The sequence below is a fragment of the Danio rerio genome, chromosome 9 (genome assembly GCF_052040795.2).
Source record: "Danio rerio strain M-AB ecotype USA chromosome 9, GRCz13ab, whole genome shotgun sequence".
Lineage (NCBI taxonomy): Eukaryota > Metazoa > Chordata > Actinopteri > Cypriniformes > Danionidae > Danio > Danio rerio.
The window spans coordinates 52,367,501-52,394,264 of NC_141029.1; the positions used below are offsets into that span (position 1 = coordinate 52,367,501).

At 41.1% G+C, this 26,764-nt stretch overlaps 1 protein-coding gene across 9 annotated transcripts in view; it reads left to right on the forward strand.

Moving 5' to 3' along the window:
- The window catches only part of grb14 (growth factor receptor-bound protein 14), a 152,299-nt gene that overhangs the window by 96,298 nt on the left and 29,237 nt on the right, over nt 1–26,764 (forward strand). For 7 of the 9 annotated variants that reach the window (XM_087268558.1, XM_087268559.1, XM_087268556.1 and 4 more), the window contains 6 exons: nt 6,310–6,466; nt 17,626–17,747; nt 18,134–18,208; nt 19,818–19,955; nt 23,681–23,791; nt 26,382–26,477. In XM_087268558.1, the coding sequence (XP_087124684.1) occupies nt 6,310–6,466; nt 17,626–17,747; nt 18,134–18,208; nt 19,818–19,955; nt 23,681–23,791; nt 26,382–26,477 (699 nt within the window). Of the gene's footprint in view, nt 1–454; nt 621–6,309; nt 6,467–17,625; nt 17,748–18,133; nt 18,209–19,817; nt 19,956–23,680; nt 23,792–26,381; nt 26,478–26,764 lie in introns of those variants that run through there. The other 2 variants (XM_087268562.1, XM_087268560.1) reach the window with 1 other exon arrangement.

Genomic DNA, 26,764 nt, shown 5'->3' on the forward strand with positions numbered 1-26,764 from the left:
GCAGTTGGACAGATGAGTGTGTGTGTGTGTGTGTGTGTGTGTGTATAAATAAAATGTAGATATGCTTGTGTGTGTGTGTGTGTGTGTGTCTTGTCCCAAGTGGCCTCCCAAAGCAGTGACCCCCTCTCTCTCTCTCTCTCTCTTTCTCTCTCTCTCTCTCTCTCTCTCTCTCTCTCTCCACCCTGACCTGTCGGGGTCTTGCACTTGTTTAATTGCTTGCTGGGATTTCAGTGGAGGGCAGTGGCCTGTCAACACTGTGTGAATAGGTAGGTGGGGCAAATCTTGTGACTTTTCTGCATCCCTCCCCCTTCGGTGAGTGTGTATAAGTGTGTGTGTGCGCACAAGACAAGCGGCACTCACCCCCGCTGGATAAACGCTGGCAGGTGATTGGACAGAGCCATGATGACTCTCTCTCTTTCTCTCTCTCTCTAATTACCTCATTTGAGCTGGGCTGCAGACATACACACACACACACACACATACACATACAGACAGAAGAAGAAGCTTGCTGCGTTCATGTTTTATATTCCTGCATCTCTTGAGAAATGCTGTGCACTCAGCCGTACATAAGCTGTGGAGCTTGTCCCAAATCACAGCCCTGCCTGCTGCCTAGCACAGGGGTAAGTTGCTGCCAAAGACCAATTTAGCTGTGTGTGTTTTGTATTTTTGTGTGTGTGTATGTGTTTGTTTAAAATACTGCTGTTTCTCTGCGGGATCCTTTTAAAAGCGATCATCAAAACTCCGCAGACTGGAGGGGTTTTCTGAATCTGAGGATCTGGCGCTCATGAAAGGGAACATTCATGACTTGTGCAGCGCACTGTAGTTTCAGGTTGTTGCGTGTACTGTACTCTATGTAGGACATGAAGTGAAATTTAGTTCATTATTTCCTCGTGGGACGCTGAAGGAGTGTCTGATCATCATCACTTGAAAGATAAAACAGACTTTGCTTGTTTCTATGACCTAAACTTGCTTTCTGTGTATGGTAAATCAGTGGTTGTGTTTGTAATGGCGCACTAGCATTATGCTTTTAATATTGCTGCAGTATAGTTTGTGTACTCTATGCTGTGCAGGATCACTTTTAGGAAACAGAAGAGTTTACTTGGAGTGAAGTATCCCATAATGATATGCACTTGACTTTTCATAATGGGGAATGAACCCAAAGCCAGACCTGTTTGTCTTTCTCGCTAAAAGTTGTTAACATATGTAGCAATTTTTGCATAAAATTGAAATTTAAGACCTTATGGGTGGAAAGTGAAGGTTACAACATCTGCTAAAGCCTGGTTTATACTTCTGTGTCAAGTGACCGGCGTAACCCATGGCGCATTCAACGCACATAGCTGTGCATTTATTGACCTTATTCTCCGCAGACGAGCGGGCGCTGCCATTTGAATCTTTTTGGCCAGAGACTTCCGGTCTCATTCACTTCCATTCATTTTTAGACATTAAAAACTGCTCGTTTCGCTGTTTGATGTTGCAAACTGATATTTCCTTGTTATATTATTCTACTTGGTCTGTATAGTCATGCAAACATTTGTTTGTAGAGCAAGTAGTTTGACCGTTTTTTGCAGTTTATTATTCCTTGTCATTTCTCCCATAGGCGACTGAAACGGAAGCTCTAAGACAATCGCGAAAACAGGCGCACTTCTGCATTTTAGAATAAGGTCAATACTTCTGCGCGCTGTCTCTGTTGGTCTGCATTAACACTTCCGAAACGCTAGTGGGCAGTGAGGTGTAAATGTTCCTCTGTGTCGAGTTTCTTCACTGCTGTTTTGTTTTCATACTTCCGGGATGTACAAGTGGCTCAAACTCGCTCATTTTGAGGCAGAAACCGGCGGACGTTCAACAACTTTAACTAAGAGGTAAACACAAAACAAAACTTTCTATCCGGAGCTCCTTCACGGTGCTCCACACTTGTAAACAATCGCTCCATCAGGCTCGCACCTTTCACACGGCTCTCGGTCCCGCCCAGACTCGTCAGCGCTACCAAACCGACCAATCACAGAGCTTGCGCTAAGCGTCATTGCAACGTGTAGTTCCAGTTTTTGAGAGGTGCACGTCAGCGATGCCGACGGCCATGGCAAAGGGCTATGCGTCAGCGCCGTAGCATACGCAGGCGTTTGACGCAGAAGTATAAATTAGCCTTAAGTGATGTTTTATAAACAAATTTCGGAAGGAGCAGTCTTTGACGAGACTAATTCATCACACACACAATCATTCTATTATCCAATCAGCTCAAGAGCAAACCCCTATAAATAGTCAAACTTGTCATACCTCCGTTTTCTCTCGACTTCAGCGTCCCTCCACCACCCCAACTCCACTCTGTTAAACCAGATACCTATTTAATTCTGAGGGGGGAGCGTTCTGGAGCCAGGCTAGAAACTGTGCTCGGACCCTATCTCTCTTTATCCTGATAAGGGGAATAACACGAGTTAGGGTGTCTTCCCGAGCTCAGAGCCCTCTCCCCGGTCAGCACGCCAAATACGCATGTTCTATTCAGTCAAATATTCAGAGTGTAAACTCGTGAAATAACGAAAGAGTCTTGACATCATTTGTCATAGAAATATGACGCATGATGAATGGAACGTTTTCAATAATGAAATAAGATGTGTGTCTTGAGCATGAAATTATATCATGTATTTCTGATGAACTGTGAAGCTAAAGCTTGGAGAAATAATGCTAAAAAAATTCAGCTTATGACACAGGAACAAATAACATGATTTAACACGTTTTAACTGAGAGAATATGAACAGAGAGGACTAACTTTAAAGACTTTTAAATAAATCTAATCGCTAAATTGTGAGTTTTATTTATTATTTAGAATTTTTTATTAAATTAAACAAGGTGGCTCAGTGGGTAGCGCTGTCGCCTCACAGCAAGAAGGTTGCTGGTTCGAACCTCGGCTGGGTCAGTTGGCATTTCTGTGTGGAGTTTGCATGTTCTCCCTGTGTTGGCATAGGTTTCCTCTGGATGCTCCGTTTTCACCCACAAGTCCAAACACATGTGCTACAGGTGAATTGAATGAACTATGTGAGAGTGTGTGGGTGTTTCCCAGTACTGGGTTGCGGCTGGAAGGGCATCCGCTGTATAACACATATGATGGAATAGTTGGCAATTCATTCTGCTGTGGCGACCTCTGATAATAAGATAATAAGGGACTAAGCTGAAGGGAAATGAATGAATGAGGTTTCGTTTAATTTGGTTTAGTTTAGTTTTTGTTGCCTTTATTTATTTATTTTTTTGCTTAGCTTAGTTTGCTTTGCTTTTCGTTCGTTTTCTTTCTGCCACAGTGGAATGAACCGCCAACTTATCCAGCAAGTTTTTACGCAGCGGATACCTTCCGGCCGCAACCCATCTCTGGGAAATGCTTTGCTTTTATGCAAAGTTTTTTTTATTTTTATTTTTTTTATTTAACATGCCTAATACCCCCCTCTGACTCTAAATAATCCAATATATACTCTCATTCACTTATTAGAACAGTAACGTTACACTGAGATCAAATTTGAGAAGCTGTGAACCGATAATACTGCGCATGCGTGATTCAGTGAACCAAACACAAACAGTACATGACAGCCTGCTGTGACTCAACTAAACTTGAACAACTGCACAGCGGGTAAACCGAGAACTTAAATGAGAGGATCTGGTGAAGAAACATAAGTTTATTTCATAACAGAAAATCGAAATGGAATTTAGTAAGTGCATAAAAAAATCTAAATATTGAGATAATCGCCTTTAAAAATGTCTAAATAAAATGTTTAGCAATGCATATTAACAATCAAAAATTGAGTTTTAATAGGCTTAACTAGGCTAATTAGGTTAACTAGGCAGGTCAGGGTAATTAGGCAAGTTATTGTATAATGATGGTTTGTTCTGTAGACTATCGAGAAAAAAAAATTGCTGTAAGGGGCTGATAATTTTGTCCTTAAAATGGTTAAAAAAATTAAAAACTGCTTTTATTCTAGCCGAAAAAAAAAAATAAGACTTTCTCCAGAAGAAAATATATTATCAGACATACTGTGAAAATCTCCTTGCTCTGGTAAACATCATTTTGGAAATATATATATATATATATATAAAAAAGTCAAATGGGGGCTAATAATTCTGCCTTCAACTCTATGTTCAAAGGAAAATTGAAAAAAATGCCTTCATGGATCATGAATTTTACTTAATATTCTGAATAAAATGTTAACCCATATACTGTAAAAAGTGATTAGTCCACTTTATTTTAAAAAGTGAGTAAAGATTTGCATAATTATAAAAATTTTGTTAACTTAACACTTCCAAATTACAGCAGGTTTACTTCATTTTAAGTCAACTCTTCAACATAGGCTCATTCTGAAAATGTACCCCTTTATACATTTCTGGAGATCACGAATTATGTAGCCAGAGGAACGTATGGCTGCATCTCTCCTTTCTAACGAACGCTATGGGCCGTTATGACGCCTTTCCTTTTAGCGCTTACCAGCTGACCGATTACCTCCATTTGGACGGCTTTTCCACCGTTACTAGTTTGTCTAGTGGCTCATGAATGTCAGTGCACTTGAGACGCAGAGAGGAGTTGATCATGACGACGGGGTCCGGCGAATAACCGTTCCAGAAAGTAGATAAAACCGAAGGCAAAAAATAAAATAAACAAGTAAATAACAGGGTGAGCGACGCAGTGGCTCAGTAGGTAGTGCTGTCGCCTCATAACAAGAAGGTCGTTGGTTCGAATCTTGGCTCAGTTGGCGTTTCTGTGTGGAGTTTGCATGTTCACCCTGCGTTTGCGTGGGTTTCCTCCGGGTGCTCTGGTTTCCCCGACAGTCCAAAGACACAGGTGAATTGGGTAGGCTAAATTGTCCGTAGTGTATGAGTGTGTGTGTGTATGTGTGTGGAGGTTTCCCAGAGATGAGTTGCGGCTGGAAGGGCATCCGCTGCGTAAAAATGTGCTGGAAAAGTTGGTGGTTAACTCCGCTGTGGCGACCCCAGATTAATAAAGGGACTAAGCTGACAAGAAAATGAAGAAATAACAGGGTGAGAATGTGGTAAAATCTGAAAACATGTTAAAAAATCAGACGAGGGCTTTTCTTTTTCTGGATTGTTTTTTAAATCTGTCGGTTGGGTTTTGGAAAGTGGGTGGGCGCTGAACAATTGGTGCTTTTGAAAAAACTATCAGTTGGGTGTAGGGAAGGAGGAGGGTGGGTCAGTCGGTCAATTGTTTAGTCAGTTGACAGCAGCCTCTGGTGCATTTACACAAGAAAAGCAGTTGTGAATGACACTCGCGAAAGAAGTTTAAGATCTAAAAAGCAGACACAGCGGCCTCTGGCAGATTCGTGAAAACAAACTGCAAAAAAACATAGCTCCTGTGTTCGATAAAAAATAGACTGTGGAATGTATTTTTAACAGAAATATTCTGTAAACTGAATTTACGAATGTAAAATGTTAAAAACAGTAGATTACTAGCAACCACCGCTGCTGGTATTTTTCCGTAAAATCAAGAAAGGAAAAAAAAACAGCAAAACGTTTTTTGTATCACCATTGTGGAGGATAGTAGCGTCTGTGTTGAAGTCCAAGATGAACTGAGAGTATTTGAGGTTGTACTGCATCTTCTTTTGTTTAAAGGTAACTATGTAGTTGCTAATGCAGTGAAAATCTGTTTGTTAACTGCAATCACACATGAACACATTATTGCATCTAATGACTTTACATTTTTGTGCACTAAGCTATGATTTTGTAAACTGATCATTGGATCAGTTCTTGAAATATAGTTATTTTTCACAAATTTATACAGTTCTAAAAAACTTCCATATTTTTTTTTACAGAAAGCTTATGGCAACCACAGCTGCTGGTATTTTTTCGTAAATTTAACAGATATTTTACATTATAAGAGTTTGCTAATTAACACTGTACTAGTGTTGATAATATTAACACTTCCAAAAGTGTTATTTTTAACACTTTTATAGTGGTTCCCATATAAATTCTGAGGTAGTGTTAATTTTAACTCTAAGGTAGTTAAATCTACTATCTAAAATTTGCATTGTGGGATATATTTGGCGCTCTCCAGAAATGTATATAGGGGTACATTTTCAGAATGTGCCTGGGTTGCAACTTTTCAAGGCAATTGGTTTGCTCCCTTTAATAACTAATGACTTTTTACAGCGTACAGTGCATTTTTGCCCATTTTCAGTTTCGTTTTCGGTCAATTGCATTTAAAACTTTCGGCTTCGGCCCAGATTTTTAATGTTAGTATATTCCAGTAAACATTCCAATTTGTTCTCCATCTTGAATACATTGAAAGCCTTATTTTGCATTTATGTCTTCCTGTTGTTGCAGGTAATCAAAGTGTACAGTGAAGATAACACCAGCCGAGCCGTGGAGGTGCCCAGTGACATCACTGCCCGGGACATATGCCAGCTGTTCATCCTGAAAAACCACTGCGTCGATGACCACAGCTGGACTCTGTTTGAGCAGATCCCACATCTCAGTATTGGTGAGTCAATAAGCACATCAGCTAGAAAAAACGCTGCAAAAAAGTGTCAAGCTGAGTGACTTTTTTTTTTTTTTTGCTTTTTTTTTTTTACATTTATTTATTTATTTATATGCATGCATTTATTTATTGTTTTATATTTTTTATTATTGGTTTATATTTATACTCTATATGTTTATACTTAAAAAACTTTTATTATTTTTTATTTTATTAATTTATTTTTATAAGTGTATTTTTATTTTACGTATGCATGCATTTTTACGTTATGTATGCATGTGTTTTTTATTTCTATTTTATGTTTTCATTATTTATTATCTTAAATGTATTTATTTATATTTTTATTTTATGTATTTATTTACACAAATAATATTAGTTATGTTTAGTTGTTCATTTAAATACATAGATAAATAAAATAAAGTAACAAACAATTATTTATTTGTTTATTTATGCATGTATTTATTCATTTATTTCTGTTTAAATATTTTTAAATGTGTATTTTAGTCATTTTTTGTTTTTATTATTGTTTTTAATTTATTCTTTTATTCATTTTTAATTAATTCATTTATTTATTTATTCATTTAACAATGTGTTTTATGATGTATAGAGTTTGCATGTTTTAATTTCGTTATTTATATGCATGTTTTATTTTATTTTATGTTTATACTTTTACACTTTAAAATACTTTTATTAATTTTATTCTATTAGTTTTATCAATGTATTTTTAGGTATGCATGTATTTATTTTTTCTTTTTATTTTACGTTGTCATTATTATCTTAAATTTGTTTATTTATGTTTGTATAAATTTATATTCATTATTTATATTCCTTCTTTTTGTCTATCTTTATTATTAATTTATTTATTTGCGAATTGTTGTGCATGAAGGTATCAATAGAAATTAGACCACAACATCTTAGACCACAAGATCTTAGCACAACATCAAAGCTACACACACACACACACACACACACACACACACACACACACACACACACACACACACACACACACACACACACACACACACACACACACACACTTCCTTCTGTGAACTGTTAGCTTTTTAAAAAAATAAAAGAAATACTACATCACAATCAATCGGCAGACTCTTTAATCCAAAAAACTTACAAATAAGGACAATAAATTACCTGAGATGCCTTAAAGAACACAGGTAAACCCTATAAGTAAAGTCATACGTTTTATTACTCCAGAGAGTCTGGCATATGTATTTTCTGCATAAGGGCGCTATCTGGTGCTGTGTATGATTGAAACCAAATGCATGTAATAATTTGACACTCCATAATCATACTGGCACTGAGTTATCATGTCTCTTTTACTTTACCATGAAACCATCAATTCTGCAGAAACCTTTAAAAGCATGCAATGACATCATCGTTTGATCATAGCCATAGCCAACAGCACTATTGCAGTGAAGATGTCTGCAGTAACGTTCTGGGAATAAATTAGTATTAGATAACAGCAGTTGAACTCTTCCAGATGGCTGCTTCTGAACAGATGCTTGCTTTTCGTTCAGTCATTAAACATGCATATAAGCGCATAGAAGCTGAATTATATTTAATGATAAAGTGGCATAATGAGCTCCCGCACGCATCACTCTCATTCCTATTGAAGCTTGCTCATTACCAAGGCATAACTTCTGAAAGGTGGCGAAGATATCGTATTATTAAGCAAATTGTTCTTATTTCCCTAGTTACAGGCAAGGCAAGGCAAGTTTATTTATATAGCACATTTCATACACAGTGGCAATTCAAAGTGCTTTACATAAACAAGAATAAAAGAAACAAGTTAAAAAAAATAATAATAAAAACAAATAATAAAGGTGATTAAAAAACATAAAAACAGGTAAAATGTGATATAAAAGAATGAAGAAGAAGAGAAAAACATAATAGTGCAATCTGTCGGACGCAGCACAGTGCTCATTCAGTAAAGGCACAGCTAAACAGATGAGTATTTAGTCTTATAGGTTGCAGCTGGAAAGGCATCTGCTGCATAAAACATATGCCAGATAAGTTGCCGATTCATTCCCCTGTGGCAACCTCAGATAAATGAGGGACTAAACCAAAGGAAAATGTTTGAATGAAAGTTCATCTGATTAGCCACATTCAAATGCAGATATACAGTACTACTAACCCTAAAAATGCATATAAACCTATAGAACGTTCGAGGTTACAGAAGTAACCCTTCGTTCCCCGAGGAGGGGAACGGAAGTGCCATGAATGGGAGGATTCGGATCAGAAGCCGCTTATCTGGAGAGTATTGAACGGGCCAATGAATGAAATTAATTGGCAGCGTAAGCTTGCGCAGGTGTGCGACATCTGCAATTATCTCAGCATATAAGCACACCTGAAGCCAGCAGACGCCATCCTTTTAAGCTGAAGAGACTTTCAAACAGCTAAGGGACAGTCATTATGGCGACGGAATATGGCACTTCCGTTCCCCTCCTCGGGGAACGAAGGGTTACTTCTGTAACCTCGAACGTTCCCCTTCGTTTGGGGAACTTCAGTGCCATGAATGGGAGAATATGGAAAGCGCCATAATGACTGCACCTTACCAACACCCCCAATGAGGAGATAGTCAAGCAAGCGTGACGCACCCACATCATGGGGGGCGCGGTCCTCCAACGTGTCCCTGGCCCTAATTTATCCTACTTCAACAGAAGTTTTACGGATTTAGATATATTTTTTGGGAAGTCGTGAGCATCTAGATAATTCTAGGAAATACGACAGTACGTTGGGAAGCGTGCAATCCCGATAGGGAGGACGCTGCGGAGGCCATCCGTTACCCAAGGGGGGGATAGATGGCAGAATTTACCTATGGACTAGCCCTAAAAAGGGGGAGTACGCATAGCAAAAGAGTGGTTAGCGGAGAGGGAAGACACGGGTCCGCCCAGGGGGGGGACTTTACCGTGGCGGAATAAGCATATGGGATCGCCTAGTGGGGATCACGCATAGCAGGCACCTATACCCAAAACGCGGGCTGACCAGCGGGCAGACCTACAACGTAGTGGGCCAGCAAGTGACTCCTCCGCTGAGTCAGTGCTGGGGGCCACGGAGGAATCTGCAGGGCTCACCTGACGGGGAACTTTACTGACAGATAAAAAAGGCGCACGTACCTCCGTGTTAGGGAGAATGGCGCCGCAAGCGTGTTTCAACACCCTACCGAGTTGTCTCCTCAATCACCAAAGGGTTACCTAATACCCTTGAGGAAACCGGCTCCACTCGCAGATTGTAAAACCTTGCAAATGTGTTGGGTGTCGCCCAGCCCGCAGCTCTACAGATGTCTGTTAGAGAGGCGCCGCGTGCACGCGCCCAAGAGGATGCAACGCTCCGAGTGGAGTGTGCACGAACTCCCGGGGGACACGGCTGACCTCGACTCGAATAAGCGAGTGAAATGGCATCCACAATCCAGTGGGATAATCTTTGTTTTGATACGGCACTTCCCTGCTGCCGACCGCCATAACAGACAAAGAGCTGCTCAGATGATCTAAAATTCTGAGTACGGTCCACATAAATGCGCAGAGCGCGAACTGGACAAATTAAAGAAAGGGCTGGGTCTGCCTCCTCCGGGGGCAGCGCTTGCAGGTTCACTACCTGATCTCTAAAGGGGGTGGTAGGAACCTTGGGCACATAACCGGGGCGGGGTCTCAGGATGACGTGAGAGTAATCCGGCCCGAATTCCAGGCACGAGTCACTGACCGAAAATGCCTCCAGGTCCCCGACCCTCTTGATGGAGGCCAACGCAACCAGCAGAGCTGTCTTCAGGGACAGAAATCTTAGAGATACTGATTCGAGTGGCTCAAAGGGATCGGATCGCAGACTCGTGAGAACGAGGGCGAGATCCCAAGAGGGCATGAGAGGGGGGCGAGATGGATTAATTCGCCTAGCACCCCTAAGGAACTGGATGACCAGGTTATGCTTTCCCACGGTGCCGCCAGCTACCGCGCTATGATAAGCGGAGATGGCGGCCACGTAAACCTTGAGAGTGGAGGGCGACAGCCTGCTGTCCAACTTCTCTTGAAGGAAAGAGAGCACAACACTAATCTGGCAATTTCGGGGGTCTTCTCTGCGAGAGACGCACCATTTAGTGAATAGACTCCACTTCAGGGCGTAGGCGCGCCTCGTGGAGGGGGCTCTAGCCTGAGTGATGGTATTAACCACCGCAGTCGGTAGGTTACCTAAGTCTTCCTCGCGTCTAGGGACCACACGTGGAGGTTCCAAAGATCGGGGCGAGGGTGCCAGATGGTGCCCTGTCCCTGAGAGAGTAGGTCCTCTCTCAAAGGGATCCGCCAGGGGAGGGCCGTCGCGAGGAGTGAGAGCTCTGATATCCAGGTCCGGTTGGGCCAAAGGGGCGCAACTAGCAGAACCTGTTCCTCGTCCTCCCTGACCTTGCACAGAAACTGCGCGAGCAGGCTCACTGGGGGAAACGCATACTTGCGCATGCCCCGAGGCCAGCTGTGGGCCAGTGCATCCGTGCCGAGAGAGCCCTCGGTCAGGGAAAAAAACAACTGGCAGTGAGCGTTCTCGGGGGAAGCAAACAGATCGATCTGGGCCTCCCCGAATCGCGCCCATATCAGCTGAACAGACTCGGGGTGGAGTCTCCATTCTCCAGGGCGTAACAGCTGTCGTGAGAGCGCATCGGCTGCACGATTGAGCGTGCCTGGGACGTGAATGGCGCGCAGCGATTTCAGCCGCGGGTGACTCCAGAGGAGCAGACGGCGGGCGAGCTGAGACATGCGGCGAGAGCGCATACCCCCCATGCGGTTGATATACGCCGCCGCCGCCATACTGTCCGTCCTGACCAGCACGTGTTGCCGCTCCAGCACCGGTAAAAAGCGGTGGAGAGCGAGGAACACTGCCAACAGCTCTAGGCGATTGATATGCCAATGCAGCTGGGCACCCTTCCAGAGGCCCGCAGCCGCATGCCCGCGACACACGGCCCCCCAACCCGTGTTGGAAGCGTCTGTTGAAACAACAACATGGCTGGACGCCTGTCCTAGAGGCACACCGGCCTGTAGGAACGAGGGGTCGTTCCAAGGGCTGAGGGCGCGGCGACACAGCGCAGTAACCGAGACCCGGTGTGTGCCCGCGTGCCATGCGCGTCTGGGGACCCGATCGTGAAGCCAGTGCTGAAGTGGTCTCATATGGAGCAACCCGAGCGGCGTGACGGCGGCTGCGGATGCCATATGCCCCAGGAGCCTCTGAAAGAACTTCAGTGGGACCACTAGTTTGCTGTCGAGCTCCCTCAGACAGTTCAGCAACAGGCGAGCGCGTTCCTCGGAGAGGTGCGCTACCATGGTGATCGAGTCCAGCTCCATCCCGAGAAAAGAAATCCTCTGCACGGGGGCGAGTTTGCTCTTTTCTCGGTTGACCTGAAGCCCCAGTAGGCGGAGATGCCGAAGCACCTTGTCCCTGTGCATAATCAATTGCTCCCGCGAGTGGGCTAAAATCAGCCAGTCGTCGAGATAATTGAGTATGCGAATGCCCGCGAGCCGAAGGGGCGCTAGGGCACCCTCCGCGAGTTTGGTGAAGACCCGCGGAGACAGAGAGAGCCCGAAGGGGAGGACCTTGTACTGCCACGCTCGACCCTTGAACGCAAACCGCAGAAATTGGCGGTGGCTTGGAAGAATGGAGACATGGAAATACGCGTCCTTCAGGTCTATGGCTGCAAACCAATCCCGAGGACGAACGCATTGGAGAATGCGCCTCTGCGTGAGCATTCTGAACGGCAGCTTGTGCAGACAGCGGTTCAAAACGCGCAGATCTAGGATTGGCCGTGACCCACCGCTCTTTTTGGGTACGATGAAGTATGGGCTGTAAAACCCACTCTCCATCTCGGCTGGAGGAACCGGCTCGATTGCACCCTTCGCCAGGAGGGCAGCAATCTCCTCTCGCAAGACAGGGGCGGACAGGGGGTTGACCCTGGAGAAATACACGCCCGTAAACTTGGGGGGCCGTTTCGCGAACTGAATCGCGTAACCGAGTCTGATTGTGCGTATGAGCCACCGCGAGGGGCTGGCCCGCGCTAACCAGGCAGGCAGAGCCCTCGCTAATGGAGTCATCGCTACAATCGCTGACGTACCAGCGGTGGGGCAGCGCGGAGTGGGTGTGCTGATCCGGGAAGCACGAGGGTCCCGCGGAAGAGCTAGAGGAGAGCGATTCGCTCTGGCTCCGCACCCTGACTCCGGAGAGGGGGCTGGAGGGCTGAGGAAAGGGAGACCGTCCCCCCAGCGCTCGTGAGCCACTGGCGAAGCACGTAGAGTCTGTGAGCCGGAAGGCAGCGCGTCCCGGACTGGCAGAACTCGTGCAGTCACATCCGGGGAAGGGAAAAAGTGCTCTTTTACTGATGTTTTGGTGGCACTGAAAAGTACCGTTGTTATCGGGGCCCCGCCCTCCAGCGGGGAAAGAGCAAGTTTCCTCTTCTCCGGATGGCCTGTCTCAGGGACGCTTCGCGGTCCGTTTACCGGACTTAACGGCGCCCTGGGCAGGAGGGGCTGCCTGCTTTCGAGGTGAACGCCGCGCCCGCTTGGCCGGAGGCGCAGGCGGGGGCGGGGCAGCACTCGTTGGCGGGCGCCCTCGGCGAGGAACAGCGGAGGTGGATGGCTCGGCGGGCGGAGCGGGCTTACGGCCACGCCGATAGATGACATTGCCCATCGCATCCGACTGCTCTTTCACCGCCTTGAATTCCTGGGTGAATTCACCGACGGTGTCGCCGAACAGGCCAGCCTGGGATATGGGCGAGTCAAGAAAGCGAACTTTGTCAACGTCGCGCATATCGGCCAGGTTTAGCCAGAGGTGGCGTTCCTGAACCACAAGTGTGGACATCGTCCTCCCCAGCGCACACGCGGCGGACTTAGTAGTCCGAAGAGCATAGTCGGTCGCGGTGCGCAGCTCATGTAATAAGCTTGGGTTGGACCCGCCCTCGTGCAGCTCGGCCAGCGCCTGCGCTTGGTAGCGCTGGTAGGTGGCCATCGCGTGCAAAGCAGAAGCAGCCTGGCCCGCAGCCTTATAAGCTCTGGCTCCGAGGGAGGCAGACAACCTACAGGCTTTGGACGGGAGGCGGGGCAAACCCCGCCACGTAGAGGCGCTGCGCGGACAAAGATTGATCGCGATAGCGCGCTCCACTGACGGTCCGGCCGCGGAGCTGGGGGATAAACCATCTCCAACCCCACGGCCGAAGCAGCCCGGGAAAGCACGGCTAACATGTTCGCTTCAGGATCCGATTTGACAGCGCTCACCTGCCCGGAGGGGGCGAGCGGGTCCGGATCTTCGTCAGACAGTGAAAGCCCACCCTCCGATGCCGCGGAGGACATCTGATCTCCGGTGTCAGCGAGTGTGAGAGCTACCATCTGGTTAGACGGATCACTCTCACCACCCGAAGCTTGGATGGAGCGCCGTGAGGAGCGAGAGGTCCGCGAGCCCGTGGGCGGCGGATTAGCTCCCGCTGAAACCCTCAGATCTGCCCGAGCGCCCGCTGCTTTTTTAGAGCAGGAGGCAACTGGGGTGGCTCGCTCTCTTGCGAAAGTTAGCCGCGATCTTAGCTGTGCAACGGTCATGGCATCGCAATGACGACATGAACCGCCCGCGAGCACCACATTAACATGCTGGACCCCCAAACATGCAATGCAGTGATCGTGTCCATCATCCGGAGACAGGAAACCCCCGCATCCAGAAACGCACAGTCGGAGCGCCATCCTGAAAAGGACGTGCTGCACGACTGTGTTGCTCTTTTAGGAAAGTTGCAACTATACGCACCGCTCTGGAGGACCGGACCCAAAGAACCGCAGGCAAGGGAGTAACCCAGCTCGACCGTCTGCCACCGCGAAGACCCACTCTGGACCGGGAGACACACTCGTTCGCTCTGAAGTGCTGATCAGCAAGAGGAACCCTCATCGACTCACTCAGAAAGGATCTGAAGCGAAAAGGATGGCGTCTGCTGGCTTCAGGTGTGCTTATATGCTGAGATAATTGCAGATGTCGCACACCTGCGCAAGCTTACGCTGCCAATTAATTTCATTCATTGGCCCGTTCAATACTCTCCAGATAAGCGGCTTCTGATCCGAATCCTCCCATTCATGGCACTGAAGTTCCCCAACCGTAGGGGAACTGCATTTACTTAACGGGATAGTTCACCCGAAAATGAAAATTCTGTCATCATTTACTCAACTTTCACTTGATTTAAACGTTTATGAGTTTCTTTCTGTTGTTAAACACAAAAGAATATGTTTTAAGAAAGCTGGAAACCTGGAACCATTGACTTTCACAGTAGGAAAACACATACTTTAGACCCAATCCCAATTCTATTTATGTACCCCTACCCCTTCCCCATGGTCCTTACAACTGAGGGTTATGGGGAAGGGCTTCAAAATTTACCCCTAAGAATTGGGACAGCACTACAGCACCTGCACACGTCATCATATGTCATCGTGATCTCTTGCTTAATATGAGATCAAACGATCGCGACTGCTGTGGTGATTCCTGTTGTGCTATTTTTTGTTATTTTTCTTCAGGAAATCACTGAAGGCATGTATTATGTTATTCTAACGATCTAATGTGGCAAGAAGATCGTAATACTGTTCAATTACACCCTGGCTATATTTATCTATGTAAACACATCAAAAACAACATAAACCGTATAGCAGACACAGTAATAAGCTCATTCCCAGCCACTAGACATTTCTGACAGGGTATTTGAGTGTCATAGAATGTCAGAATGTTGTGGGACTGCTGTACAGGAGTTATGATTATGAATTATAGATCACAAAATTAAGCTTTTTTTTTTTATGATGTTAAAACATGAACGCAGTTATGAATATATTAAAGCGTGCTTGTTTGTTGTAAAAATTCGTAATAATAACTAAAAATACCAATTTGTGGATCTCCTTACTTCCGGGTGCAGCTGTGGCTGGTGGATTCTGAGAAATTTTCTTACCCCTTGATTTCGGGTGTGGTCCTAAAAAATCTTCATTCGAAGGGCTATTCACCCCTTCCCCTTAGCCCTACAAATTAGGACACCCTACCTCTTGGCCTGAACAAGCAAAACGAGGGGTAGCGTGAAGGGCTAAGGGGTAGAATTGGGATTGGGCCTTTGTAAGTCTTTGCCACAATTTACATTGTAAAAGTGCTATATAAATAAACATGAATTAAATTAAATTAAATAAATTAAATAAATTAAATTAAATTAAATTAAATTAAATTAAATTAAATTGAATTGAATTGAAACAACATAAAATGAAATTAAACTAAATTAAATTAAATGAATTCAATTTAATTTAATTGTAATTTAATAATTATAGCCTTCTAGCTTATCTTCTTTTGTGTTTAACACAAGAAACAAACTCATAGAAGTTTGGAACCGTTGTAAATAACGAGGACATTTTCATATTTGGTTAAACTATGCATTTAAGAAGACAATATTTTTAAATGTGCTGCATTTATTTAATCAGAAAGTTTGTAAAAATTATATTGTGAACTAGTATTACAATTTAAAATAACTTTTTTTGTATGTGAATGTATTTTAAAATGTGAGTTTCTCCTGTGATTCAGCATCATTACTCTAGTCTTCAGTGCTGCATTCTCCTTCAGATGAGACATTTTTATTTGTTGTGTCAAGATAAAAGTAAATATTGCATTCTTACTGAAAAAAACTGTATATTTTTAATATATGATTCAAAAAATGTAATAACTTTACATCAATACTTATAAATCTATACTAAGTACTCATAAAGTAAATATACGGACTCATCAATATAAGAATTACTGCATTCATTGATTCATTTTCCTTCGGCTTAAAAGCTGACTCATGCTTCTGCGTCAAGTGCATGTATATGCTACGGCGCGGCCTACACGTGGACGCATAGCCCTCACCGTGGCTGTCGGCGCCACTGACGCGCACCCCTCAAAAAATTTAACTACACGTCACAACAACGCATTGCACAAGCTCTGTGATTGGTCAGCTTGGTATCGCTGGAGAGTATGGGCGGGACAGAGAGCCGCGAAAGCCCGATGGAGCGAGTGTTTACAAGTGTGAAGTCCTGTGAAGGAGCTCCGGATGGAAAGTTTTGTTTTGTGTTTAACTCATGGTTAAAGTTGTTGCACATCCGCTGGTTCCTGCCTCAAAATGAGCAAGTTTGAGCCACTTGTACATTAAGGAAGCGTTCAGAAAAAACAAAACACCAGCGAAGAAACTCGACACAGAGGAACGTAAACACCTCACTGACAACTAGCGTTTCGGAAGTGTTATTGTAGAACAACAGAAACAGCATGCAGAATTAAACAGCATGATTCCAGCGACGCTCCAGGGACAGACGAGTCTTCGCTGAGGCCATCTTCCAGCCTCCACCACGGCGACTGAAGCTCTGCACAAGACTTTTGGCCAGCGGAAAAATTAAAATGGTCATGCCCAACTGAGTCTGGTTCTCTCAGGGTTTTTTTTTCTTCACTCTCCCATCAGGTGAAGTTTTTTTCCCTCTCCGCTGTCGCCACTGCCTCGCATGGTTCAGGATTGGTAGAGCTACGCATCGATGAATTGGCTATTCAGTGTTTGAACTCTCAGTAATGATTAAATCACTGATCATCAACTGAACTTAAACACTAAAACCTGAACCACACTGTTCCAGTTACTATGACCATTTATGTGAAGCTGCTTTGACACAATCTACATTGTAAAAGCGCTATACAAATAAAGCTGAATTGAATTGAATTATAAATGCACAGCTACGCGCATTGCATGTGTCATGGGTCACGCCGATCACTTGACGCAGAAGTATAAACCAGGCTTATGTCCCTTATTTATCAGGGGTCACCACTGTGGAATGAATCGCCAACTTTTGTGACGTGGGACACTTTAAAGTTACACAAAATTAAATTGAACCTATTTACGTTTCTCGCAATAAATTCTGCATTTGTTTCCCCACAAAAAGGTTGCTCTTTTCTCAAAATCTAAAAGCTCACAACTTATGTAAGAAAATCATGACCTGCATTTTTTTGTCCTTGTTAAATTTCAACTTATGAACATTCATTAACTCATTAACCACTGTGGTTGTAAACCACATTTCAATTGACTTTGTTCTTTAATGCACAGTGTCCTAAAGACCCGTGTGTGTGTGTGTGTGTGTGTGTGTGTGCGTGCGTGTTTGTTTGTCCAGAAAGAACCATAGAAGACCATGAGTCTGTCATGGAGGTTCAGTCCGGATGGGGAATGGACTCACACTGCTGCCTGTACTTCAGGAAGAATTACGCCAAATATGAGTTCTTCAAGAAACCTCTTGTAAGTGTGTGCGCGTGTGTGTGTGTGTGTGTGTGTGTGTGTGTGTGTGTGTGTGTGTGTGTGTGTGTGTGTGTGTGTGTGTGTGCAATATATAATTGATTTGCTGAGGTTTAGCCAAACGGCCAGTGTTACCTATTGAAGCTCATTAAAGATTGAGCACAGAGACACACAATAGGACTGTGATTGTGCTGGTTAAGTATTGAAGGTGATGTCTGAATAATCCAGCACTGATCACCAAACCCTGTGATTTTGAAGCTCACGGATAATAATGCCAGATTTATCAAGGGTGTGTTTAGACCATTTCTTATACAATGCACATAATTTACTTCTAACCCCTGACTGTTTAGGAGATGATATTTGTGTATTTATAGCTGTTGTCATTGCAGGACTTCTTCCCAGAGCACATGGTGTCGATATCCAGTGAAACCAATGGAATTATGAACCACTCGCAACTCATACAGGTGATGTGCTTATGCTTTATGATTATTAACGGATCTAAATCTATCTATCTGCACATTTTTATTAGTGGTCAGTTATCGCCAATGTCAGTAAATCTTCCTCTTTTCCATTTTTTAAATATCGGCATCAGACAATTAATTGTTCAGTTTGTTTTTCAAATTTAAATATTCATTCATTCATTCATTCATTCATTTTGCTCTGGCCTAGTCCCTTTATTTCACCGGGTGATCCAGCATATGTTTTACACAACAGATGCCCTTCCAGCCGCAGCCCAGCACTGGGAAACACCCTTACACTCCTGCATTCACACTCATACATTACGGCCAATTTAGTTTATTCAATTAATCTGGACCGCATGTTTTTGGACTGTGGGGGAGCATCCGGAGGAAATCCTTGCAAAAACTGGGAGAACATGCAAACTCCTCAGAAATGCCAACTGAACCAGCCGGGGCTCGAACCAGTGACCTTCTTGCTGTGAGGTGCTAGTGCTAACCACTGAGCCACCGTGCTGCCCATTATTGTCATTATCATCTGAGCATTTCAGAAGTTTGTTATTAGCACAATCGTATATATATATATATATATATATATATATATATATATATATATATATATATATATATATATATATATATATATATATGATATATTTCATTTAACAATAAAGTGAAAATGTTTTTTACAATTTCCCTGTAATTCACTTCTTTTTATTTTCATCATTCATTCATAACCTCACTTTTATTTCTTTTTTTATTTTATTTTATGTCACACTTTGTTTGTATTACACCTTAAAACAACAAAAAATATTGACCAAAATGCATAATAATCCGGTCAAATAAACAAATAATTGAGAAAAGAACAGTATTTTAAATTTTAATACTTATTTTATTTTTTTTGTTAATTATTATTATTATTATTTTTTTATTATTATTATTATTATTGTATTATTACTATTATATTTCATTTAATTATTTTTTCATGTTAAACTTTATTTGTATTACACCTTAAAACAACTAAAATATTGACCAAAATGCTTTATAATCTGGTCAAATACACAAATAATTGGCAAAAGAACAGTATTTTATCCGATATGTCAAAATAATAGAAACATCTTAAAAAGATCTCTCCACAAAATATAACCTAAAGAATTATGATTCAGCCGAAGAGAAAAAATATGTTTTGACAGATATTTTAAAAATTCTTAATCTAGGAGAATCTCTCATTTTTTATTTTATTTTATTTTATTTTATTTTATTTTATTTTGCTATTTTATTTTTATTTTTTTTTTTGTTTTATACATTTTTAAAATTTTATTTTATTGTTATTTTTATTTATGTAATCGTTATTTTATCATTATTATTATTATTATTATTATTATTATCATTATCATAATTTAATTGTTTTTTATATTATTATTTTTACATCATCATTATTATTATTATTATTATGATTATGATTATTATTATTATTATTATTATTATTATTATTATTATTATTATTATTATTATATTATTCTTTTACTTTTTCTTTTTTTACAACCTTTATTTTATTTCAACCAAACCTTCCTATGCTGCGAGTGTGTTTATGTTGTGTCTGCTGTTTCTCCTGCAGACGTTTCTCAGCTCCAGTTCCTGTCCTGAGATTCACGGCTTCCTCCACGCCAAAGAGCATGGCAGAAAATCCTGGAAGAAGTTTTACTTTGTGTTAAGAAGATCAGGACTGTATTTCTCCAACAAGGGCACATCAAAGGTGACTTCAGTCTCTGACTCACACAGATTAGCTTTAACTGGCCAAAATAACACTTGTTCTTACTGATTACGATCACTTAAATGTAAAAAAGTCAGTTTTGAGTTCCCAGATTAATAGAGTTGAATTCAGAGCTGGTTGGCATAGTGGCTCAGTGGTTAGCACTGTTGCCTCAAGAAGGTTGCTAGTTCGAGTCCCGGCTGGGTCAGTTAGCATTTCTGTGTGGAGTTTGCATGTTCTTCACGTGTTGGCGTGAGTTTCCTCCGGGTTCTCCGGTTTCCCCCACAGTCCAAACACATGCGTTGCAGGTGAATTGGATGAACTACATTGACCATAGTGTATGAGTGTGTGTGCTAATGAGTGTGTATGGGTGTTTCCCAGTACTGAGTTGCAGCTGGAAGGGCATTCGCTGTGTGTCATATGCTGAAATAGTTGGCGGTTCATTCCACTGTATCAACCCCTGATATATAATAGCCCGTTTTCACTGAGAGGTACTGGTCACCTTTACAAAGCCTGCGTTTCCACTGCCAAAAGGGTACCAATGGTGGGTATGGAGTACGATAGAAAGTTTCAGTCGACGTCATTTTTACTGGAGGAAATGTCACAGTTACGCCGTACAGTACTGCACTTTACTGCACTTCTCATAAAACAGATGCTTTTACACATAAATTCTTGTGTATAAATGTTCATTACTAACCTTATAAACATGATTTGATTATAACTGCAGATCAATGACAGTGCGAAATAACCAACTTTAACGTCTGCAATTATATAAAATAAATAAATAAATGCAACATATATGAACACATACAGCCCCTTACAGTCTCCGAAATGTTACCAATTACAGAAAAACTACACAACGCATACATATAGCCCTTATTTGGGTTTAAAAACATCACGAAATATAGCGCACAGTCAGAGCAAACCTCTCACATGTATGTTCAATCTTCAGCAGCACATGTAACCTCTTGTTAGAAAGTATTTCCATCATTCCTAGTTCATAACAGTCCAAAATGTGATGATAATAATTAAACATGGCTGTTTGTTTATGTTTTAGGTCGCTGAAAGAATCATTTGCTGCTCTGTTTTTTCCGGCTTCTCCTCACGTGCTTCACTCTCACGTTTGTCCGTTTCTGAAGGATCAGATATTACAGCGCTTCAATAATCATGCGCACGCTATTAATATGAGCTCAAGAAGTACGTTATTTCAAATATAGTCTGGCGGCGAGCTCTCTGGAGAAAGCGAAACCGATCGCACTTTTAGACGGCCACGTAAAACAACAACAAGACACGGCGGATTTTGTTCTTTTTGGCTTTGTGGCTGTTCATCAAGACGACGGCAAGGTTTGTTTGAGCCTGGGTCGACCATGGCTTGTTGTTATATGTATATATTATTACAGTGTAATTTCTTGGCTGTGTTTTTAAAAATGCAGCTTCCTTTGTTTTCATTCTCCTGCTTCTGCGAGTGACGTATTTCTGTAAACTAATAGCGTTCAGTTGCGCATCTTGCTCTGCCTTTTGGTACTCTTTTGTCGTGTTTGGTACACTTTTAGGTACCTATTGACAGAGGAAATGGCCATAAAAGCGTACCGAACCGTACCAAACCGTACCGTATCATACCACTCAGTTGTAGCAGGCCATAAGGGACTAAGGAAAAGAAATGAATGAACTCAGAGCTGCCCTTCTCTGATGCAGTCTTTTTACTGCAGTCATATAACTCAAATAGTATTTTTTTTTTCCTCAGGAATTGTACTTTGCTACACTAAGTAGATAAAAAAAATCTACTTTTACTCCAGTATATTTTTAGGGCTGTATCAATACATTTACTGCAATTTTTTCATTCATCATGCAGTCCCTAATTTATTTTTCTTGTCTGCAATGATTGGCTACACTATAAATAAATCTGTTAATTAACAGTTTCCGAACTGTGTGATTCACAAGCGTTTTCTGAGCTTCAAAATAAGAGCTTCCGAATCTCACATACGGCCATATTGCTCTGCAACTCGTGTGATAATACGCTTAAACAACAATTCGACGTCATATTCGTCAAAATCAAGCACGGAGAGTCTCAAAATCCTTTTGTATGAGGAACTACTTTCTTGCGCCATTCATTCACATCTGCAGCTGACATCAGAGCGGTAGAAATCGTTGCTCATTCACCAAAATCACTTTAGAGCTAGTGTTTAAATGATTCTCTAGAGTAATGTCTAAAGTGATGACAAAACAGCTGATTTTGCTCACATTTTAAGAATATAAGGCTGAACGGCATGAAATGTCATCAGTCTACAGAGATTTCCCAGTATTTCTCTGTTGCAATTGGGAGATCTTAATAATTAACCTGAAAAAGCCAAAGCAGTGTAAACACTACTAGATTACTATGGTATAAATACAGGACTACAACATATAAAAAAAGGAGTGATTTGATCAGCTGTAGTTTGAAATTACACCTCAAAGGACTTATTATGCGATCTCTGTCGCCATCTTGTGGCAGAACATCAACCATCTTTGCTCTGCTCAGTATGAAAATCTGATGACCGCCTCAGAAATAATAAGTATTTAAAATAGGCAATATCCTTATAAATCAATGGCATAGTTGCAATCTAAACAACCACATTTGTGCCTAAAAAAAGTCTCAAAAGTACATTATGCTGCCCAACAGCAGTAATATTTGTCAAACTGTAGTGAGTTTATTGATCTGCTGTCACTCTATGTGGGCGGAGTAATACAAAAGGGTGAAGAGGCTGTATGAGTGCTGATATTGCAGCCAATCAGATTCAAGAACCAGGCAGAGGTGTTGTATATTCACTCATTCATTAATTTTCTTTTCGGCTTAGTCCCTTTATTAATCTCGGGTTGCCACAGCGGAATGAACCGCCAACTTATAAGCATATGTTTTACACAGCGGATGCCCTTCCAGCCACAACCCATCACTGGGAAACATCCATACACACTCATTCACTCAAATACACTATGGACAATTTAGCTTACCCAATTCATCTATAGCGCATGTGTTTGGATTGTGGGGGAAACTGGAGCACCCGAAGGAAAACCTATGCAAACATGGGGAGAACATGCAAACTCCACACAGAAATGCCAACTTGGGCTCGAACCAGTGCCCTTCTTGCTGTGAGGCGATTGGTTCTGCCTGGTTCTCGAATATATGAATGTATATAAATTAATTATTTTTTTTGTTCTGAATATGAATGATAGTTTTTATTGTCTGTGAATGAATGTTAATAGTTTGTGGTGTCTTGTCCACATATGCACAGGTCCACTCTTTTGTCTCTAGAGTCTGTGAACGGACTCCCACACACACACACACACACACACACACACACAAGCGCTCTTCAGTATATTAAATGACAGATTCCATGCCTGTCGCTCGTGTCCTGACAGTCTGTGAGATGCCATTCAAATCTCACATGTTTGGATTTATTTCTTGGTAGAGCAGACAGCGCTCCTGCTGGAACTTTACACTCGAATGATACGCGAACACACGCGTCTCACACACACTCCACATATCCCATACATTATCACACATTATATTCAATTGAAGTTTACTTGTATAGAGCTTTTTACAATAATTATTGTGCCAAAGCAGCTTTACAATGAGTGCTGGAAGGGCTCCCGCTGCGTAGAACATATGCTGGAGTAGTTGGCGGTTTATTCCGCTGTGGCGAAGGAAAATGAATGAATAAAATATCGTCATTATTTTCTCTTTTCTGAAGGAACCCAGACACTTGCAGTTCATCGCGGAGTTTAGTGACAGCGATGTCTACACGTTATTATCTGCCAAAAAGGTTTACGGAGCGCCAACAGACTACGGCTTCTGTGTGAAGGTAATTCAGTATTTTCAGTTGTCATATAACACCGTTTTGGACTTTTGCACATGCTTTAAAATGAGTATGATTTTAAGACTGTATTAAATGAGCCTTAAGCACCCGAGATCACAAGTACCAGTGGTTTTATGATTTAATAGGTTTTATTATGTCTCAGATTTATTGCTTATTGTGCCTTCCATAAAACTGCTATCAAACAATCTGTCTGGTTTCTTATCTTTCGTGAACTTTGTATTGTTTCTTCAGCATTACAAACATTGCAAGAGCTGCCTGTTTGTCTGTTCATTATACAGTATAGATCATTAAAAAAAAACACTTTTAGATCAATGAATGTCAGGGAAAACTTAAGGAATGGCACAATTGGCTTAGAGTGGCAACCCTGATATTTTGCCTATATTTTAAAATATTCACCCTCCTGTGATTTTTGTTCTTTCTTTTTCAAATATTTCTTATATGATGTTTAACAGATGTTACAAATAAACCAGTTAAACTCTGCTGTTATTTTGAGATTTCCGTCTGGATTTTGTCTACCCAAATTTAAAAGCTTCCCAAATCCACATGCAGGGGTCTAAATGCAAAAATTTGGTATCATTTTAAAGAAAACCCTTTGAATTTTTTATAAAACACTAATAAAAGGATTGTAAAAATCTGTATATTTTGTCTGTGTTATAATAAACACCTAAAAAAAGAGTCGCTTTTTTTTTTTTTTTTATAAACTCAAATTTGAAAGTGTACCTTTTAGGTTCTGTGTGGTCTAGCTTTTATTTTTTTATATTTTTTTTTTATTTAAGTAATATCAGCACCCGTACAGCCTCTTTATCCTGTGTGTATTACTCTGCCCACACACAGCTCGCAAAAAGCAGACACTACAGATCTAAAGTTTAAAAGATGCTTGCTCAGCTGTTTAACTGTCAGCTTATGATTTGAATCCAACACGGAAGAAAGTAGTTCCTCATACAAACGGGTTTTTGAGACTCTCCATGTTTGATTTTGTTTTTATATACACAATTATGCCGTCAAACTATTGTATAAACGCAATATCACATTCGTGGCAGTGCGATATGGCTGTATATTGGCACTGGTTGGGTCACTAAGGCACTCGGCCTTCGGCCTCCCACCAGTGCCGATATATATATATATATATATATATATATATATATATATATATATATATATATATACACACAGTTGAAGTCAGAATTATTAGCCCCTTTCAAATTTTTTTCTTATTTTTTAAATATTTTCCAAATGATGTTTAACAGAGGAAGGAAATTTTCACACTATGTCTGATAATATTTTTTCTTCTGGAGAAAGTCTTATTTGTTTTATTTCCGCTCGAATAAAAGCAGTTATTCATTTTTTCAACACCATTTTAGGGAAAAAATTATTAGCTCCTTTAAGCTATATTTTTTTCTCGATAACCTACAGAACAAACCATTGTTATACAATACTTGCCTGATTACCCTAAGAACATGTGAAATGTGTTGAAAAAATCTTCCCTCCGTTAAACAGAAAATGGGGAAAAAATAAACAAGCGGTATAATTCAAGGGGGGCTAATAATTCTGACTTCAACTGTATGGTTATATATTATATATATAGTGTGTGTGTGTATGTATGTATGTATGTATGTATGTATGTATGTATGTATGTATGTATGTATATATATATATATATATATATATATATATATATATATATATATATATATATATATATATATATATATATATATATATATATATATATATATATATAATATAAACAGCATGTTATGAACCGCGTGTAGCTATTGCTAGTTAACTTTTTGTTTTGCATAACCATGTGCCCTGAAATATATATTTAATATAAACAAAACAATATGATGTACAATGCTTGTACTTTTACTTTCAGTATTTAAATAGTAAATTTTAGAATAAACTACTTGCAAAACTCAAGTACAAATAATGTCCAACACTTCAGTACTTACTCGTAAGTATGGTGCTTAAGGAGCCTTCAACTTCTACTCAAGTCACTTTTTTGATAGAGCACTTGTACTTTTATTTAAGTCTGGGCCTCTAGTACTTTATACATCTCTGAATATCAATAAGTCATCACAGCATTAGTTAGAAAGTTGTTTCTGGGTTTTGTTAGTCCTGATTGATGTTGTTTTCAATTACAATCATTTTTTAATATACATTTTGCAGTGGTGCTCATTCATTTTTAGTGGGTACTCCTATTTTTTTTCTGGTGCTCCTAAATATTTGAAGTTGGGAGCAACGGTGCTACCATGTAGCAAAGTTAATTTCGAGCCCTGACCTAATTAAAAATGTCACTTTAAGCTTAATACTAGTTTATTGAAAAATATCTAGTCAAATATGGACATGATGTACTGTCATCATGGCAAAGATAAAATAAATCAGTTATTAGAAATGAGTTATTAAAACTATTATGTGTATAATCTTCTTTCTGTTAAACAGAAATTGGGAAAAAATATACAATCATTTTAGTCATTCGGGAGAGCTAATAATTCTGACTTCATCTTTACAGGGCTGTATGTTTGACTGTCAATGTGATGGTAATCATTTATGTCTCTTTATACTGTCTACCCAGGCCAGCAAGTCGAGTTCTGCACGTGATCTGAAACTGCTGTGTGCGGATGATGAGCAGACCAGGACGTGTTGGGTTACAGCCATGCGTCTCTTCAAGGTGAGAACTGACTCTCTCTCTCTCTCTCTCTCTCTCTCTCTCTCTCTCTCTCTCTCTCTCTCTCTCTCTCTCAGGTTTGTCCTCATTGTTTCACCTATTAATAATGAATTAGAGTACAAAAACAGATCCTGCAGCCTTTAAAGGGATCATTGATACAAGCAGGCAATCTGAGGTCATTTATTTTCAGTTGCATTCAAGGATTTCCAACACAAAAGAGTATTCAAATTATGTCGTTTATTTTGGTAATGATATAATATACACTCACCAGCCACTTTATTAGGTACACC